This window comes from Talpa europaea, assembly GCF_964194135.1.
Source record: "Talpa europaea genome assembly, chromosome: 2".
Taxonomy (NCBI): Eukaryota; Metazoa; Chordata; class Mammalia; order Eulipotyphla; family Talpidae; genus Talpa; species Talpa europaea.
In genome coordinates, this window is record NC_140068.1 from 41,571,688 (window position 1) to 41,588,662 (window position 16,975).

The 16,975-nt window shown below is 39.9% G+C and overlaps 1 protein-coding gene across 1 annotated transcript; it reads right to left on the reverse strand.

Annotated features, from left to right (window-relative positions):
- Positions 1-5,306: 5,306 nt before the first annotated feature.
- Positions 5,307-11,373, reverse strand: GTF3C6 (general transcription factor IIIC subunit 6; the record flags this gene model as incomplete). The annotated part of the gene is made up of 6 exons (XM_084259575.1): positions 5,307-5,674; positions 7,531-7,644; positions 9,156-9,200; positions 10,129-10,192; positions 10,892-10,972; positions 11,317-11,373. 6 exons carry the CDS (start codon positions 11,371-11,373, stop codon positions 5,373-5,375), a joined length of 663 nt encoding a protein of 220 aa, XP_084115701.1. The 3' UTR covers positions 5,307-5,372.
- Between the last annotated feature and the right edge of the window lie 5,602 nt (positions 11,374-16,975).

Genomic DNA, 16,975 nt, shown 5'->3' on the forward strand with positions numbered 1-16,975 from the left:
ATCTGCCTGTTCTGCTCCCTGCTCTGTCTCTGGTGAATGAATTCTCTCACTCTTCTGCACCTCTGACTGTACCCCAGCTCTTGTATAAATAAATAAATTTTTAAAAAATAAAAGTAAAAACAGATGTCTACAATGTAGCTGAAACACTTATGGCTAGTGGTATGTTGGAATTAAGATATTTTCAGATTTGTAAAAAGTAATTTGATATAAATATTGGGTACTGTTAAGTAATTAGTGCAATTTGGGGCAATACCTTATAATCAAAAGTAATTATTTATGCATCAGTAATTTTGTAGCAAAAAAAAAAAGAGTGTAAGAAACTTTTTATCAGTTCAGGTCAGATAATATTTCCAAATTAGTTTGCCTTAAACATATAAACAACTGTTGATTTTCTGAGCTCTTATGATTTTATAGCTGTGGGAACTGAACTAGAGAAAGGACTGGATTAAAGTTACTACAGTGATGTAAAATATTGTATTATTACTAATGTTGCCAGATTCATAGAATTAATGTGTTCACATTACTTGGAACTTTTCAAGCACTAAGACTAGTAATAATAATTACATTGCTGAACTATCTATTTGGTTATGGTGTTAGATACATAATCACTAAACATACAGGAAAAAGGACTTGAAGAAAGACTTGTATCAGAAATGTTTTATCACTCAGATGTCTTAATGAATTGGATCTTGGCATGATTTCTTGAAGAATTTATAAAATTATTTTATGTATAGAAAATTATCCAAAACAAAGCTTTAGACTGAACTACCCCATTTGCAGCAAAAGAGGAAATACTTAAATAAATTTATGGTGTTTTAAGGCACTGAGTTTATGGCAATTTGTTACAGCAGTGATAGGAAATGAATATAATCACCAAATGGGAGCATGGAATATGAGGAAAATAAAGAGTTTAAGACATGATAGTGGTAGCAGCCCTCCTGCCCACCTGTGACTCTGCGGGCGCTTCACTCTACTGGCCTCCCCTTGCAAAGGGACAGAGGCAGCTCTTCTTCCAAGGCTGCCCACCTGTGACATTGCAGGCCTCTTATCAAACTTGTCTTTTTCAGAGCAGATCTTTCTGCATGCTTGTGTCTATGCAAGTGTCCTTTATTCTTCTCTCCCTTTTTATAATAAACCTGCCATTTTGGATATTAAAAAAAAAGTCATGATAGTGAAAGAAATATTACTTTGGATCTGAGAAAAGTGGGATCTGTTACCTTGACATTCTTTTTTTTTTAAAGAATTCTATTTATTTATTTATTTATTTATTTATTTATTTATTTATTTATACAAGCACTGGGTACAGTCAGAAGCGCGGGAGGGTGAGAGAATTCACCAGAGCCAGAGCGGGGAGCAGAGCTGGCAGAAGGACCGAAGTACACTGCTGAGGGGAGCAGCGGGCGGCAGGAGAGGTCTGCGCCCCATGTGGGACCCTCCTCCGGTGGCTGGGGAGCAGCCGGGGATCGAATCAGCGCTGCAGAGGCTGCGGGCAGCTTCGCAACCCAGCGCTCAACCGCTGCGCCACCGGGGAGGCCCTGTTACCTTGACATTCTTATTAATAATATAGAGGTATGCTACATTAAATCTAGATGCAAAATAGCATAATACCCCTCCATGTTAAACAAAAAAAGTTTTTTTAAGAAACAGAATACTAGATGTTGATTTAGTACATATTGTAACTAACAAAGGTGTATATTAACTCTGTACTGAATTAAGTGTTCTTTTTGTGTTTGCTTTGGCAGCATAGATAATAAACAAGATTTTCTTATTTCACAAGAAAATAAGTATGGACATTATTAAAGACAGCAAAGTATTTCCAGAATCAGTGAAAACATTTCTGGAAGGAAATATAAACCTGATGCATTAGGTTTTATATAAGTTTATATAAATTGTTGGAATGAAAGGAAATGAAAACAGTAGAGTCTAAAAAATTATAATGGATGTGAATAGAAATACACGTATTATCAATAGTTTCACTAAGCTGGCTACATCTGTCAATCTGCTATCATCAGCTATGTAATATATAATGAACAAATGGGTAGATTTTCAAACATTTCTATAATGGCCTTAATATACAATTCTCCATAATGTACTTTAACAACTTGATCCTTCTAGGGAGAATGTCATTATTTGTAAACAAATATTACCCACTGAGGGCCTCCCTGGTGGGGCAGCGGTTGAGCGCTGGGTTGCGAGGCTGCCCGCAGCTCTGCAGCGCCGGTTCGATCCCGGCTGCTCCCCGGCCACCAGAGGAGGGTCCCGCAAAGGCGCGCAGACCTCTCCTGCCGCCTGCTGCTCCCCTCAGCAGTGTACTTCGGTCCTTCTGCCTGCTCTGCTCCCCGCTCTGGCTCTGGTGAATTCTCTCACCCTCCCGAGCTTCTGACTGTACCCAGTGCTTGTATAAACAAACAAACAAATAAATAATAAATCTTAAAAAAAAAAGAAAAAAAAATATTACCCACTGAATTTAGAGTTGGAAGTAGTAGTGTAACAGCTACAAGAGAGACTAGTTCTAAGATTAGTTTGCAAGTAATTCTGGCTAGTAAGTAAGATCAATGGTAGAGAAATTCATAGATGAAGTTCTAGTCTTATAAAAAGAGTGTGTAGTTGGAACATAAGATTTGATTTTACTAAATTCCAAACACAGATATAGGTAACAAATTAAAATCCATCCTGGGGCCTCCCCCGTGGCGCAGCAGTTGAGTGCTGGCCTGCGAAGCTACCCGCAGCTTCTGCAGCGCCCGTTCCATCCCAGGCAGTGGGTCCCACATGGCGCAACAGACCTCTCCTTCCGCCCGCTGCTCCCCCTCAGCAGTGTGCTTCGTCAGTCTGCCTGTTCTGCTCTCCGCTCTGGCCCTGGTAATTCTCTCACCTCCCGCGCTTCTGACTGTACCCAGTGCTTGTATAAATAAATAAATCTTAAAAAAAAAAAATTTACAACTAATTCTAAAAAAATAAAAAATAAAACCTATCATGGTCTCTTCAGAATTTATGACTTTATTTTCCCCTTCAACACATTAAGTCAGTTTTTATTTGCAAAATTACAAATTTCAAGAATCTTCCACTCTATACTCTTCTATTTTTCATGTTTTCTAAAATGCATATGTATCAGTTAGGATTGTGTGGCTATTAGAGTGACTTAAAACGAGAGAAGTTATTCCTCTCACATAGAAGTGGGCAGTGGCAATGCCTCATATGCCTGAACAGCAGCAGTAGTCACAGGTTTGGAATGATATCCACATTCATAGGACCCAATATGCCTTGTGGGACCCAACCTGGCACTAGTCTCATTTATCTTTACAAGAAAGAGCACAGCAGCCCAAAGCTTATTTGAGTCGAAGTCTCTACTCCAGCCTCCCAAGTATCAGTGCAGGGGTAAGGGAGTAAGATCATCAGGGCAGATGCAGAAGCCATGCTAGCTTAACAGCTTCATGCACCTGAAAACCAGTATCTCCTGAAACAGCCTGTGAGTGCAGCTTCCAGAGATCTTTGCAATAAGACACACAGCACTCAAGCCCAAAGGTTGTGTTTTTCAGTAGGCATTTATAATTCCTCATCCAGATTGTTTACCAATAAAGGGTAATTTCTAATCATAATATTGCCTGGTATTACACCTGACATTTTATTAACTTTATGTACAGTAGCCCAAGGAAACATTCAATATCAGAATCTAATCTTCCTTATCTTATTTCTCTGCCTCTCATGGTTTTTATTTCCAAGGCTATTTTATTGTCTAAGAAGCCTGCTGGGGCTCTAGCCACCACATCCATGTTCTAGCAGGAAGAAAGAAAAAAGGAACTAGCCCATTTCCCTTTAAGCCTTAAAGTTTAAGGAAACTTCCTAGAAGCATCCAAAGTGTTACACTTATAATTCCGTGTAACTGGCTAGAATTTAGTAGACAGTCACATATGTATGCAAGGAAAGAAGGGCTCATAGCTAACCTGAATAAATTCTGGGATTCTGTTACAAAGAAAAAAAGGAAGAACAGTGAGTGGGTCAGGTGCTAGCAGTCTCTCCTACACATACATATTATGGGGAAAATAAGCTTTTTAATAATCAAAAGCTGAGACTAAAAAAGTGATATAAAAATTGGGATATGTATGTACTTATGATTTGGAAATACTATTAGTCAGCAAAAGCTATTTTCCAACTAAAAGTTACAAGACTTAGTGAAGAGAAAAATTGTTCATCTTAGAATGTTAGTTCTCTAATTTGTCACAACAGTTATATCTCTAAAAGTTGTGAGATACAATGAGGTGGATTTTAAACCTCATTGTACCAGGTTAAACCATATGAAAGTGCAATAGCACTCAAACACAAACAAATACTGCCCATATAGTTCACCCTATAACAAAGTATTAAAGTTTGTGAATAATTTAGTAAAAAAATACAAACTAGACTAGATCTAAGGTAATGCCATAATAGGATGACTGTTACTAACAAACTTAAATCCAGTTTTTCTCAACTGGAAAATAAGTGGAATTAAAGTTGGAATATCAAAAGAACAGTATTCTTATCCTTAAGCACTTCTAAATTCTTTCTCTATTTCTAGATAAAATACTCAATGTCTAGACTAGAAAATGGTCCTCCAAAGATTTCATGCTCTAATGATCAGTTTTATGTCTGTTTATGATAAATTACATAGCAAAAGGAACTCTGCAGATGGAATTAAGTTTACAGATCTTAAATAAAGAGATCATCCACATGGGGCCACTGTAATCAAATGGACCTTTAAAAGTGGAAGGCAGAGGGCTGGTCAGACCTAGGATAATGGAAATAGCTGAAAAGGCTCAAAAAGAGGGTTTGACTATTAATGGCTTTGAAGAGAAGGGAATCATGAGTCAAGGAATGTGGATAGCTGTTAGACGCTGAGTTGACAGCAAGGAAATGGGACCTTGATCCTTCAATTTTAAGAAATTTAATTCTGCCACAACTAAATGAACAAAGAAATAAAGTCCCCCATTCCACTCCCAGCCTCCAGAAAAGAACAAAGTCCTGCCAACACCCTGATTTCAGATCAAGTGAAACCCATGTCAGATGGCTGACCTGCAAAACTGTAAAAATATACACTTGTGTTGTTTATGTCACTAAGTCTGTGGTAATTTGTGATGACTGCAATAGAAAACATATACACTTACCTTAGTAAAGCTTCTAAGTTAAAGAATTCATCAAAAAAGGGTACCTATAGTCATTTAAATCATATTTTAAAAAATTCAATTCATACCTGGTCCTTTATGATCCTGGTATATTAAGTTGAGCAATCATTAGGAATGTGTATACAGTCGACAAAAAACAATAGTGAACAGTTCAAAGTTACAATCATTTTATACAAAAATTCTAAAAATAAAAAGTTCACAGCTTTGAGAAACATTTCACCTAGGAGTGATTTCTAAGGCAGTATCCTGAGATTCCATAAAAACAGAACCTTCCATCTCAAGAGAAGGAACAGGAATAAGAGGAGCAGAATCCTCCAATTCCAAGTGTGATGGTTTCTCTTGTTCAGAACTTAGGTTTAAATTCTCTTTCATTTGAATCTCTTGCTCTTCCAATTCTAAAGGTTTATCTGATGCTGAAGCTACAGCTTCTTCATCTTCATTTTCATGCAGAAAGCTACAAATCATATTGGGTCTATAGGAGAAATCATTGTCCTTTATTTGCAGCCATTCCACACCACCTAATTGGGAAGGATGAGAGGTGGAAGGATAAATTAAGAAAGAACCATGGAAAGGGAATTTCAGTTACTTAAGCATATTTTTCTTTTTTTCTTTCTTTTTTTTTTTTTTAAGATTTATTTATTTATATTTTATTTATACAAGCACTGGGTACAGTCAGAAGCGCGGGAGGGTGAGAGAATTCACCAGAGCCAGAGCGGGGAGCAGAGCAGGCAGAAGGACTGAAGTACACTGCTGAGGGGAGCAGCGGGCGGCAGGAGAGGTCCGCGCGCCATGTGGGACCCTCCTCCGGTGGCCGGGGAGCAGCCGGGGATCGAACCGGCACGCCAGAGGCCGCGGGCAGTCTCGCAACCCAGCGCTCAACCGCTGCGCCACCGGGGAGGCCCAAACTTAAGCATATTTTTCTTTAAGAATTTTCATCCATGAATACATGTCAAAATAAAACCCCAATATAAATATAAAAGAACATGGTACCTGTAATTGATAAATAATCATGTAATTTCCATCTTACAAGGAGACCATGGAATGTCTACAGGACATATATCATCAAAATCACTAAAATAATCAACAACTTCAGTTACTATCCCAAGTAACTGAGTTCATATTTATTACAGTTTCAAATATGTCTTTGAGCACGAACTTTTAAATCATAAAGTGATTATCTGTTCATTTCCCCAAATGTGCCTGCCATGGATAGAAAAAGCAGTGATGTAAAGTCTCTAGTCTGTAATGAACAGCAGCCAGAGAAGGCTAAATGAACGCTAATTAAGAACTTGACTCAGGAGTACCAACTGTGGTCCTGGAGTCACTTAACCAACTCACAGCTAGCTTCTTCTAGTGGTAAGCTTCTCAGGAAGGTTGTTGCAGCTGCCAAAAGTTTCCAAGAGACCATCTGGGGCTACAGCTTGGAAATCCAGAACTACTATCACTATGTCTTCTCCACTAATAAAGGACTTATTTAAAAAAAAAAAGAAACGACTTCTGAATCCCCTACGGGTTGGAAATCTTACCAGGTTTCTTGGCCAACTCCATAATTATTTCCTATGCAAAGCAGGCAGAGATTTCTGATTGCATGTTTCCAGTGCCCTCTGCTATATTAGAGTTCAAATAATTTTTAAATCTGTTTGGTATGTTCCATGGAGCACCTTCAATCTAAATGTATTTAACATTACATATCATTATTACTACCCCCACCAGGGGCCTTCCTGGTGGCGCAGGGGTTAAAGTCTCAGTGCTATCAAGCTATGGCCAGCCACTGCGGCATGAGTTTGATCCCAGGCCAGGGAGCTAACCCACATGGCGCAGCAGACCTCTCCTGTCTCACACGCTGCTCCCCTCAGCAGTGTATTTCAGTGGATCCGCCTGTTCTGCTCCCCACTCTGTCACTGGTGAATCCTCTCACCGACCCCCCCACACCTCTAGCCTACACCCCAGTTCTAGTATGCCTAAATAAAATACATCTTTAAAAAAAAATTATTATTGCAGGACCTCCCCTGGTGGCGCAGCGGTTGAGCACTGGGCTGCGAAGCTATCTGCAGCCTCTGCAGTGCCGGTTCGATCCCCGGCTGCCGGTGAGGGTCCCACATGGCGTGACAGACCTCTCCTGTCGTGCCTGCTGCTCCCCTCAGCAGTGTATTTCATCACTCTGCCTGTTCTGCTCCCCACTCTGGCCCTGGTGAATTCTCTCACCGTCCTGCACTTCTGACTGTACCCAGTGCTTGTACGAATAAATAAATAAATAAATCTTTAAAAAAAAAAATTATTACTGCAAAGTAATGGAATGTCCTGGCAGCAATATGTTATTGTAAAAGCTAATGTTAAATCACCTATTTTTCTTAGAGAATTTGAGTGAACTAACCTATATTTTCTTCTCCTTCCTTCTTCTCTGTCAGTAGAGTTCTTGTCATGCTGAGCTTCTTCATTGTATGACATTTATATTTTAGCACTGTTTTATTATTGCCTTCTGCATCCACTAGAACATAAAATGAACTCAATTATTATGCTGCTTAATTTCATGAAATAATCATGTTAAATCTCAATAATTCTACCTTAGGGAGTTAAATTAAGCTACTTTCTGTCAGTGTAAATTCAAGACTGAACTCACCACTCTTGTTTTAAGCACAATGAAAGACAAATAAAAATCTTAACAACTAAAGGCACAACCAGACTCAAAAACAATAAACATCTCCAAGAGACAGAAATACAAAGCTATGAATGAGATTAAAACTATGGGCCTATAGGCTCTAGCACTGAAGTAGAAAACTAGGGACAAAAATTTGGCCTTATATGGTAACAAGGTCTAAAATTCTACCACTCAAAATGAAGGATCAAAGTCAGACTTATTACTTGAAGCCAAGAGTGGACACATTCCCAATCATGAAAGGAGGCTGCATAGGTAACTACCAATCTGCTGCCTAGGATTACAGCTTTATAAAAAATATACGCAGAGGTGAGAGAGAAGATGTGTCTCTAACCTAAGGATGCGAATCATGCTGTAGACTTCCATACACTGGTACTTTAAATGTAACCGATATCACACTTTAGAAAGCAACACAGAGATATCTAATTTGAACTACATGAAAATGTGGCTATTTGGCCAAAATTGGTAAATCATACGGCTAGTAATCCAACCTAGTGGTAAAGTTGAAGACCCATACACTCACAATCTAGCAATTCCATGTCTAAGTGTATAACATTAGAGACATTTTTACATATATGCATAAAACACATAAAATTATTCAGGGTAGCATTTTTGTAGTGAGTTAATAAGCATAATTAAGCATAATTAAGAGTTAATAAGGGTTCTGGGGCTACCACCAAAGGTTCAAATCCTTGCTCTGCCCACTTACCTAATGTATGACCTCGAGAGTGTTACTACTGTTCACCTTTCTGTGCTTCAGTTTCTTCAAATATAAAAAAATAATGGTATCTCTCTAAAAGCGTTGTGGTGAGGATATTAAGTTAGTACATGTAACATTTAGAACAGTGCCAGACATATATAAGGCACTCAGTAAAAATCATTAGTTCATAATAATTATTGGTAAACGTGAAAGCAATGAACTTGTCCTTTATTAGTGGATAATAAAATGTGGTATAGTCACGACTGGAATACTAAGTAACAGGGAAAATAAGCTAGAATTATATCAACATGTACAAATCTCAAAACATCTCTAAGCCTGAAAATATACAAAAATTGTTATTGTTTGTGGAAACATACACATGTAATATAAAATCAGGAACAAGGGGAAAAAACACTAAATTCAGGAGAGTGACTACCCCTGAAGATACAAAGAAGAGAATTAAGTTTGGAGTGGGATATACAAAGAACTTCAAATGTATCTGGAATGTTTTTTAGATATCTGACAGATGGTAGGATTTGATAAACCTAGACAATGAGTACATGAGATGTTTAATAGTCACTGTACATGTATGTTTGAAATATTTCATAGTAAAAAGAGTTTGTTTAGTAAAGCAATCACTCACCATGTTCAACATTTTCTTCAAATATAACACAGGTCCCAAGAGTGTCTGCAAGAAAATGTGAAGTCACCTTGTTCAGAAGACTGAGCTACTTTCTCTGAGAATCGTATTTTTTTTTAATTTTTACTTTTTTTAAAGATTTATTTATTTATGGGTCTCCCCAGTGGCGCTGTTGAGAGCTGGGTTGCAAAACTGCCCACAGCCTCTGCAGCGCTAGTTTGATCCCTGGCCGCCGGGCGAGGGTCCCACCTGGTGTGCAGACCTCTCCTGCCGCCCGCTATTCCCCTCAGCAGTGTACTTCATCAATCTGCCTGTTCTGTTCCCTGCTCTGGCTCTGGTGAATCTTCTCACCCTCCCACACTTCTGACTATACCCAGTGCTTCCATAAATAAATAAATAAATCTTTAAAAAAAAATTATTTATTTATGCATACAAGAGCTGGGGTACAGGCCAGAGGTGTGGGGGGGTTGAGTGGATTCATCAGAGACAGAGTGGGGAGCAGAACAGGCAGACTGACCTAAGTACACTGCAGAAGGGAGCAGCAGGCAAGTCAGGAGAGGTCTGCTGCACCATGTGGGTTGCTCCATGGCCAGCCGGGGATCGAACTCTTGCTGCAGAGGCTGTGGACAGCTTCATAGGTTGTGTCTTAACCCCTTCACCACCAGGGAGGCCCTTTTTTCTTTTTTTAAGATGTATTTATTTATGCATACAAGAACTGGTGTACAGGCCAGAAGTGCAAGGGAGGGGGTGAGAGGATTCACCAGAGACAGAGTGAGGAACAGAACAGGAAGATCTATTGAAAAACAGTGGGAGAATCAGAAGAGGTCTACTGCGTCATGTGGGTCACCTCCCTGGCAGGGTATCAAACTGGTGCTGCAGAGGCTGCGGATTGCTTCATAGTACTAACACCTTGCACCACCAGGGAGGCCCCTGAGAATCATATTTTAAAAGGAGTTTCATCTATCTGACATCCTACCTTCATATTCCCCAGCAAAGACATAGCTGTCCACTTGCAGAATAGGCCTCTCAGTGTCAATACCCTACAACAGAATGTAGGCTCATTAAAAAGTCATTAGAAAAAGTCTTCACTATGTAACCTTGTACCAAGGGGTTTCCTCTCCAAAACTGGGGAACCTCTATAAGCAGCTTTCTAGCAATTACAAGGTAAGCCAAAACTGCTCTGATCACAGCCACTATAACCTGAAGACTACTTAATTCTTATCCCACTACCACGGTCTATTTATTGCAATTAATATCCTCTTCTTTTTAAGACAAGAACTAGACATTTTGTCAACAACAGCTCTAATAGTTTAAAGTGATCAATCGGGTGGTAACTCATGATACCATAGTTAAAATCAAAAGCAGAGTGAGGGCTCTGGAGTTACCAGTTATCTTTCCTGCCTTCTCCACAGTTTAACCTCAGTGTGCACATCTTATTTTCCACTCTTCAATTTGTGTTTCGCTTCCACTCCCACTTTCAGTGTATTTTTCTTTCTTCAAAACATGCCACATTGTTCCATATCAAAATCTCTATTTCTCTCCAGTGAGCAGCCACTCAGATACTAAAGCAGAGTTAGGCATTTTCTCCCATGTCCTCCCACAGTCCTCTTGGCTGTGAAGATCCTTAAGCGTTCGCTGCTTTGTAATGAAGATTCCAATCTTTGGGAGTAGCTATGTCCCCTTCATTCCTGTATTAAAGAAAAACTGCAACAATGCCCCAATAATTCTAGAAGACTCACCAAAATCTTGCATTTATTTTCACATTTTGAAAGAAAATCTGAATCAATAATTCCTGACAATTCCACCAGAACCAACTGCTCCTGGAAGAAGAAAGGAGGTATAACAGGAAGAGGCAATTAAGACAAGCGAAAAATCCCCATTGCATTGAACCCACCGTTGTGGAAACTGGGCCCTACTTTCAAGAGAAGGAAGCCAGCGACATCACCAACGGTGACTTCCCCTCTTTCCCCGTTCTCGCTACCGTCTGGCAATGAAGGCTGAGGCTCCCGCTCCCCCGGCTCCGCGCGCCCGACTCGCGTGAGGCGTCCGCGGGCCCTCCTTCCGGCCCGTCCGCCTGCCCGCCGCATCCCGGGTTCTCTTCCCCACACACAGGCGGCTCGGCCATCAACGCCACCGCCGCACCAGTCTCTGGGTTAGCACGCACTGCCTCCTCTACCTCCCCTTCCTCGTCCTCCCGACTCTGCTCCGCGGCCGCCGCCATGATTCCCCACCTCCTCGCGAGGCCCAGGCGCAAGCCACGCCCAGCCGCCGCCGCCATCTTAAGTACGGGCAGCAGCTCGGCGGGCCGGGCTTGCTGGGGCTTTTCTAGCCTCGCAAACCATTCTGCCAGAATGCGAGATGGCTGCTCCCGTGCCCACGTGGAGACCCACCCCTTGGGTCTCCTTGTTCTTCCCGAGAGCAGCTAAGAGGTCCTGGGATGGGCGGGAGAGGTTCGGCGACTTAGGGATTCCTCAGATCCCAGCCCCGGCGGGAGAGCACTGGCAAGAGAGAGGGCACAACGGTGTAGCGTGAGCAAGGAAACCACTGTGGAAGGGACTGGAGAGACCTGTTCAACATCTGGACGTTTCTTGGAAGAAATTCTTCAGTGTTCGCTTCGGCAGCACATATACTAAAGTTGGAACAATACGGAGATTAACATGGCCTCTGGGCAAGGATGACAAGCAAATTCGTGAGGCGTTTATATTAACAACAAAAAAAAATTCTTAATTATCTGTGAGCACTGATACTTAGTCTTAGCCCCACCCACACCCCATAGCCAAATTAAGTACACATTTCCGTTTAGCGCCCACCGCGCAAACAAACAAACAAACAAAAAAAGTGCACTACTAAGTGGTCTTGGGTTTTAGGCCTGCTGTAGCCCCCTAGGGCAGATAGATAAAGGGAGTTAACTACAGTTAATTGTCAGATTGCCCTAGGTGCCATCAGAGATACAAAGTGTTTTGGGACACCAAGGAAGTGAAGTTGTGAGCAGAATTTTCTTAAAATAGTTTAATGGGTATTTCTGGTTATAAAATAAATGGTCTTTTTACTTGAGGTTCAGAATGGTCCAGTTCCAAAGAGCATGAAGTCTGGGGTCTGATGCTTGTCTGGTTTTACTACAGCAAGACCTTGTGCAAACTGGTTATTGTGAGGTTTAGATAATACCTTTTGTGCAGCAAATTATGCTCAGAGACTGCGTTCACTTTGGAATATATAATTTATTATAATCACGCATGCCAATAGCAGACAGACATAATTGTGTGTGTGTGCGTGTGTGCATGCAATGCACTCTCGCAAGCCTGCCTCACATACTGTGAGCTGTGTGTGTTATTGAAATGTAACGATTGTGGCAACCCTGTGTTTTTAGTTTGATGTAGTCCCAACTGTTTATATTTTCTTTTGTTTTCCTTGCTGCTGGAGACAAATCCACAAATATATTTCTGAAAGCTATGTCATGGTGTGTTTTGCCCTTTTCTCCTATATATATTGTGGCTTCAAGTCTTACATCAAAGTCTTTTATCCATTTTGAGTTGATTTTTGTGGATGGTGTGAATTCATTCTTTTGCATGCACTGTCCAGTTTTGCCAACATCATTTATTCAAGAGGCTTTACCTTGTTCCAATGTATATTCTTGACTCCTCTGTGATAGATCAGCTATCCATATAGGTGTGGTTTTATTTCTGGGCTTTCAATTAGTTTCCATTGGTCATTGTGTCTCTTTGTTCCAGTACTATGCTATTGTAATTGTCATAGCTTTGTGGTATAGTTTGAAGTCTGGAAGTGTGGTACAGACATTCTTCCTCTTTTTTGTCAGATTGCTTTGGATATTTGGGGGTTGTTTTTTATTTCATATGAATTTCAGTATTGTTTGTTCTACTCCTTTGAAGAATGCCCTTACTTACTATGTATTTTTTATTTGAAAATTGGATCACTTCTAAAAATGCTGCTTTTTCTTGAAGGAGCAAGATAAATACCAGATGGTTTCACTTATATGTGGAATCTAGAGAAAACAATGGATCAGACAAACTGTGTGACTGACCCTTGAAAGCAGACTAGATCTGAGACACTCAGGAGGGCAGGGCGAGCAAGAGAGGGAGAGTAGGGCCTCCCTGGAGGTGCCAGGTGTTTAGCACAGCACTGTGAAGCTATCCACAGACTCTGCAGCACAGAGTTCCATCCTGGCGGGCCAGGGAGCTACCCACAAGGCACAGCAGACCTCTCTTGTCTCACCCAATTCTCCCCTCAGCAGTGTATTTCAGTCATTCTGCCTGTTCTGTTTCCCACTCTGTCTCTGATGAATCTTCTCATCTTCCCGCAATCTGGCCTGCACCCTGGTTCTTGTATAATTAAAATAAATCTTAAAAATAAAAGAGAGAGAGAGGGAGGGTAGAGAGCAGGGCCCAAGGAGAGTATAGTTGAATACTGTGGGTGCTTTGGAGGTGGGATAACTATGGTGACCGAACCTGAAGGGATAAATCCTATTGTGATTTGTGAAAAAAAATAAACAAGGATATTTAATAAAGAAAGAAAGAAAGAAAACACAATGTATAATAGTGCAGATAAAATATAAAAATGCTTTTAATTGAGAACTTACATAAATTATCAGATTTTATTAGGACAAAGGGAGGTTAAAGAAGGTAAGGGCAATCTAAGCTGAGGAAACAGCAGAAGTAAATGCTTGAGAGATGAAAATATATGCATTTTGCAAGATCTGTGTAATATTGCAAATATCCCTTTCAAATTAACAAGCCTCATTCTTCTAGTCAAGTTTAATTTTGTTTAGCATTTATGAAGTAATTATTTAATTTTATTCATTTTGAATGATTCACAAAAGGATATAGACTGAAAAATAAGTCTTCCATGCCTGTCTTCTCTTTCCCATAGGCAACCACTTTTACCATTTTTTTGTGTATCCTTTCAGAGACAGTCTGTGTGCTTACAAACACATGTGTATACAAAGTCTGTAAAGTAATTATAAGAATTTTTTTTAATTCATCAGCACACAGCAAGTATATTAAGGAAAAAGAGAAAAATGAAGAAGAAATGCCTGCATAGACACAGGATGGAAGTGAGCTGCCAATGATAAGTATCAAAAATGGTCCCCTAGGTAGGTTTCATGGCCTAAAACTTAGGCCTTCTAAAATTAGCTTAAAGGTTGAAACATCTTTCAGGCAGAAGACAAGAGCTTTTCAAAGCAGAATAACCCATTTGCCTCAGCTTTGAAGGGAGAAGACTCTCTCTGATGACAGGAAATTTCCACATTTGTAAGTGGACTGCCTAATGACAGTCCATTCTTAATACCTTCTACTTTCAATGACTTATAAATCTTAAAAAAAAAAAAAACAACAATAAGATCTTGGCCCATCTTAAAAAGACTAAACTGTCCTTGCTTAAAAATAAAAACAATGAAGAAAGTGTGTATCTATACAAGAAATCTTATTCATCAAAAAGAAAAAAGGAATAAAGCACAGATACATGCCACTTTATGGGTGAGCTTGAAGGCATTATGCTAAGAAGCCAGACACAAATAGACCACACATTGAGTGATTTTATTTCTATGAATAGGTAAACCTGTATAGAGAGAAAGTAAACTAATAGTTAACAAGACCTGGTGGGAAGGGAATAGGAAGTAACTGCTGTTGGATATGGGATTTCTTTTTGGCGTGTTAAAATGTTTGGAAATTGGTGATGGCTACACAGTTCTATGAATATACTAAAAACCACTGAATTTTATATTGTATCTTTTTACCATATACTTTTAGAGGGTGAATTTTAAAGTATGTGAATTATAAAAACTTAATAAAACTTCTATCTAAAAAAATCAAAACAACTATTTTTAAACTGAACGGGAAAGAGAAACTTGCTTAAGGTGATTAAGGAAAAATCTTTGAAGGCCACATGAGAGTCAGATACTATGGCAGCTGCATAGTACAAGTGTAATTTGGCCCTAGATCCAAAAAGATGGCTTAAGGACCCATGTATGAAGGAGATGAAAGAGGAGGGGAGTTGGCAAGGATCAAGTGTCATTAGCTTGCTTTCACTGAACCCACTTTAAGACTAATGACAGTGTCAAGAGGTTATTATCAAGAGTGATGTTCAAAACAATTAACAATTAGTAGGGCACAGGCACTCAGCCATGCTGGCATAGGATAGTGAGAAAGTTGGATTATGGGGAGGTCTAAAGAGGGCCTGGGCTTTGGGACAGTTACTTTTTGCCCTCTACTGTGGAAGAGTTCCAATAATTTAAAAACTGGTATGGTTTTGCCGGTGTATACAAGTTCCATATCTGTCCTTATTAGTCTAACTTCCATTTTACAAGGAAGGGACTGAGACTTGGAGAATTAGAAAACTTGCTTGTCTGGCTTATTCCACTCTACTCTGTTATCTTTTCTGGGCAAGCAGGGGAACTACCAGAACTAGTAGAGATGCCTTCTGTTAGGCTATTTAGGGTTAGAGGTAAAAGACAACTTGATTGAGTCACATCAAGATGGCTGGAAAATTTAAGCATTGTCAGTTTCCTAACTTTGACAGCCCTAGTTCATACATAGACCGCCAGTCATCAGCCCACACTGGTTATTGCTGAGATTCTTGAAATCCAGGGATTCAGTTATAATCTTAGAATTGCTGCTGTGTTTAGGAATCTTGATGTTTAGAAGTTTACCCCTTCTCAACAGACCGTGCTTATGAGCACTGCTACAGCAATGAGAATACACCAATTTCCACCAATTTACAATTTACACACCTTCCCAAAATAAGGAAATGTCCTATCTCTCCCCAGTTTTAGATAAAGGCACTCCCCCCCATTTACCTCTCAGACATCGACCATCATTTCTTCAATGAGCTCACGCTCTAACAGTAGCAGGAAAAAGCATGATTTTTCAAGTAACTTCAGTTTTAACATTCTAGACAAAGGAATACAAATGGTTTTGCTATCTGCTTGACATGAATAAAGGGGAAATATAAGACATTAGTATTTCCATATATTATTTCCATAAATTATCCCTTCATATCAATAAAATCTTTTTGAAAAAAAATCAAGCCTTGTCTTGTTGGTTTTAAGAGTCAAAGGTATTTGTTTACACCCTAGGTCAATATAGCCTGGGAGCCTGAGGACTCAAAGTGCTCACTGAAAAGAGATTTGGTGGCAGTGGCTATCTAATACCCTGGAGCTCTTTTGTGGTTTCTGGGGTATTGCGAGAAAGGGAGTGAGAATGAGAAGAATAAGGATAAACACCAGGTGTTGTTGAAATCCTATAAAGGAAGGGAATTCACTTCAAAGTGTTCTAAATAATGAGGTTCTCCTGCTAAGAAGTTGAGGGTAACAAAATGTGGGAAATCTTACAAGGCAGATTAAAGAGTCATATAATATTCTGAATGTTACCCCTTTACTAGATATTTTCTCCCATTCTGTGGATTGTCTTTTTACTCTGTGGATAGTGTCTTTTGATGTACAAATTTTGCAAAATTTTCATGAAATCCAATAGATAAATAAAATAAACTGAAAGAGACATGTAAGAGACAAATTGTATGTTTTTCTGAAGCCATAGTTGGAACAATGTGAGAAAAATCTATGCTGTAATTTGGCGAGGAGAGACAATTGGTTTTAATTGTTACAAGTTAAGAAGAAAAACGTTATTTTAACAATTTAGAAAAACATTTTCCAGGCCTCCCCTGGTGGCGCAGCAGTTTAGCGCTGGGCTGCGAAGCTGCTGGGCTGCGAAGCTACTCACAGCCTCTGAGCGCTGGTTCGATCCCCAGCCGCCAGGTGAGGGTCCCACGTGGTGTGCAGATCGCTCCTGCAGTCCGCTGCTCCCCTCATCAGT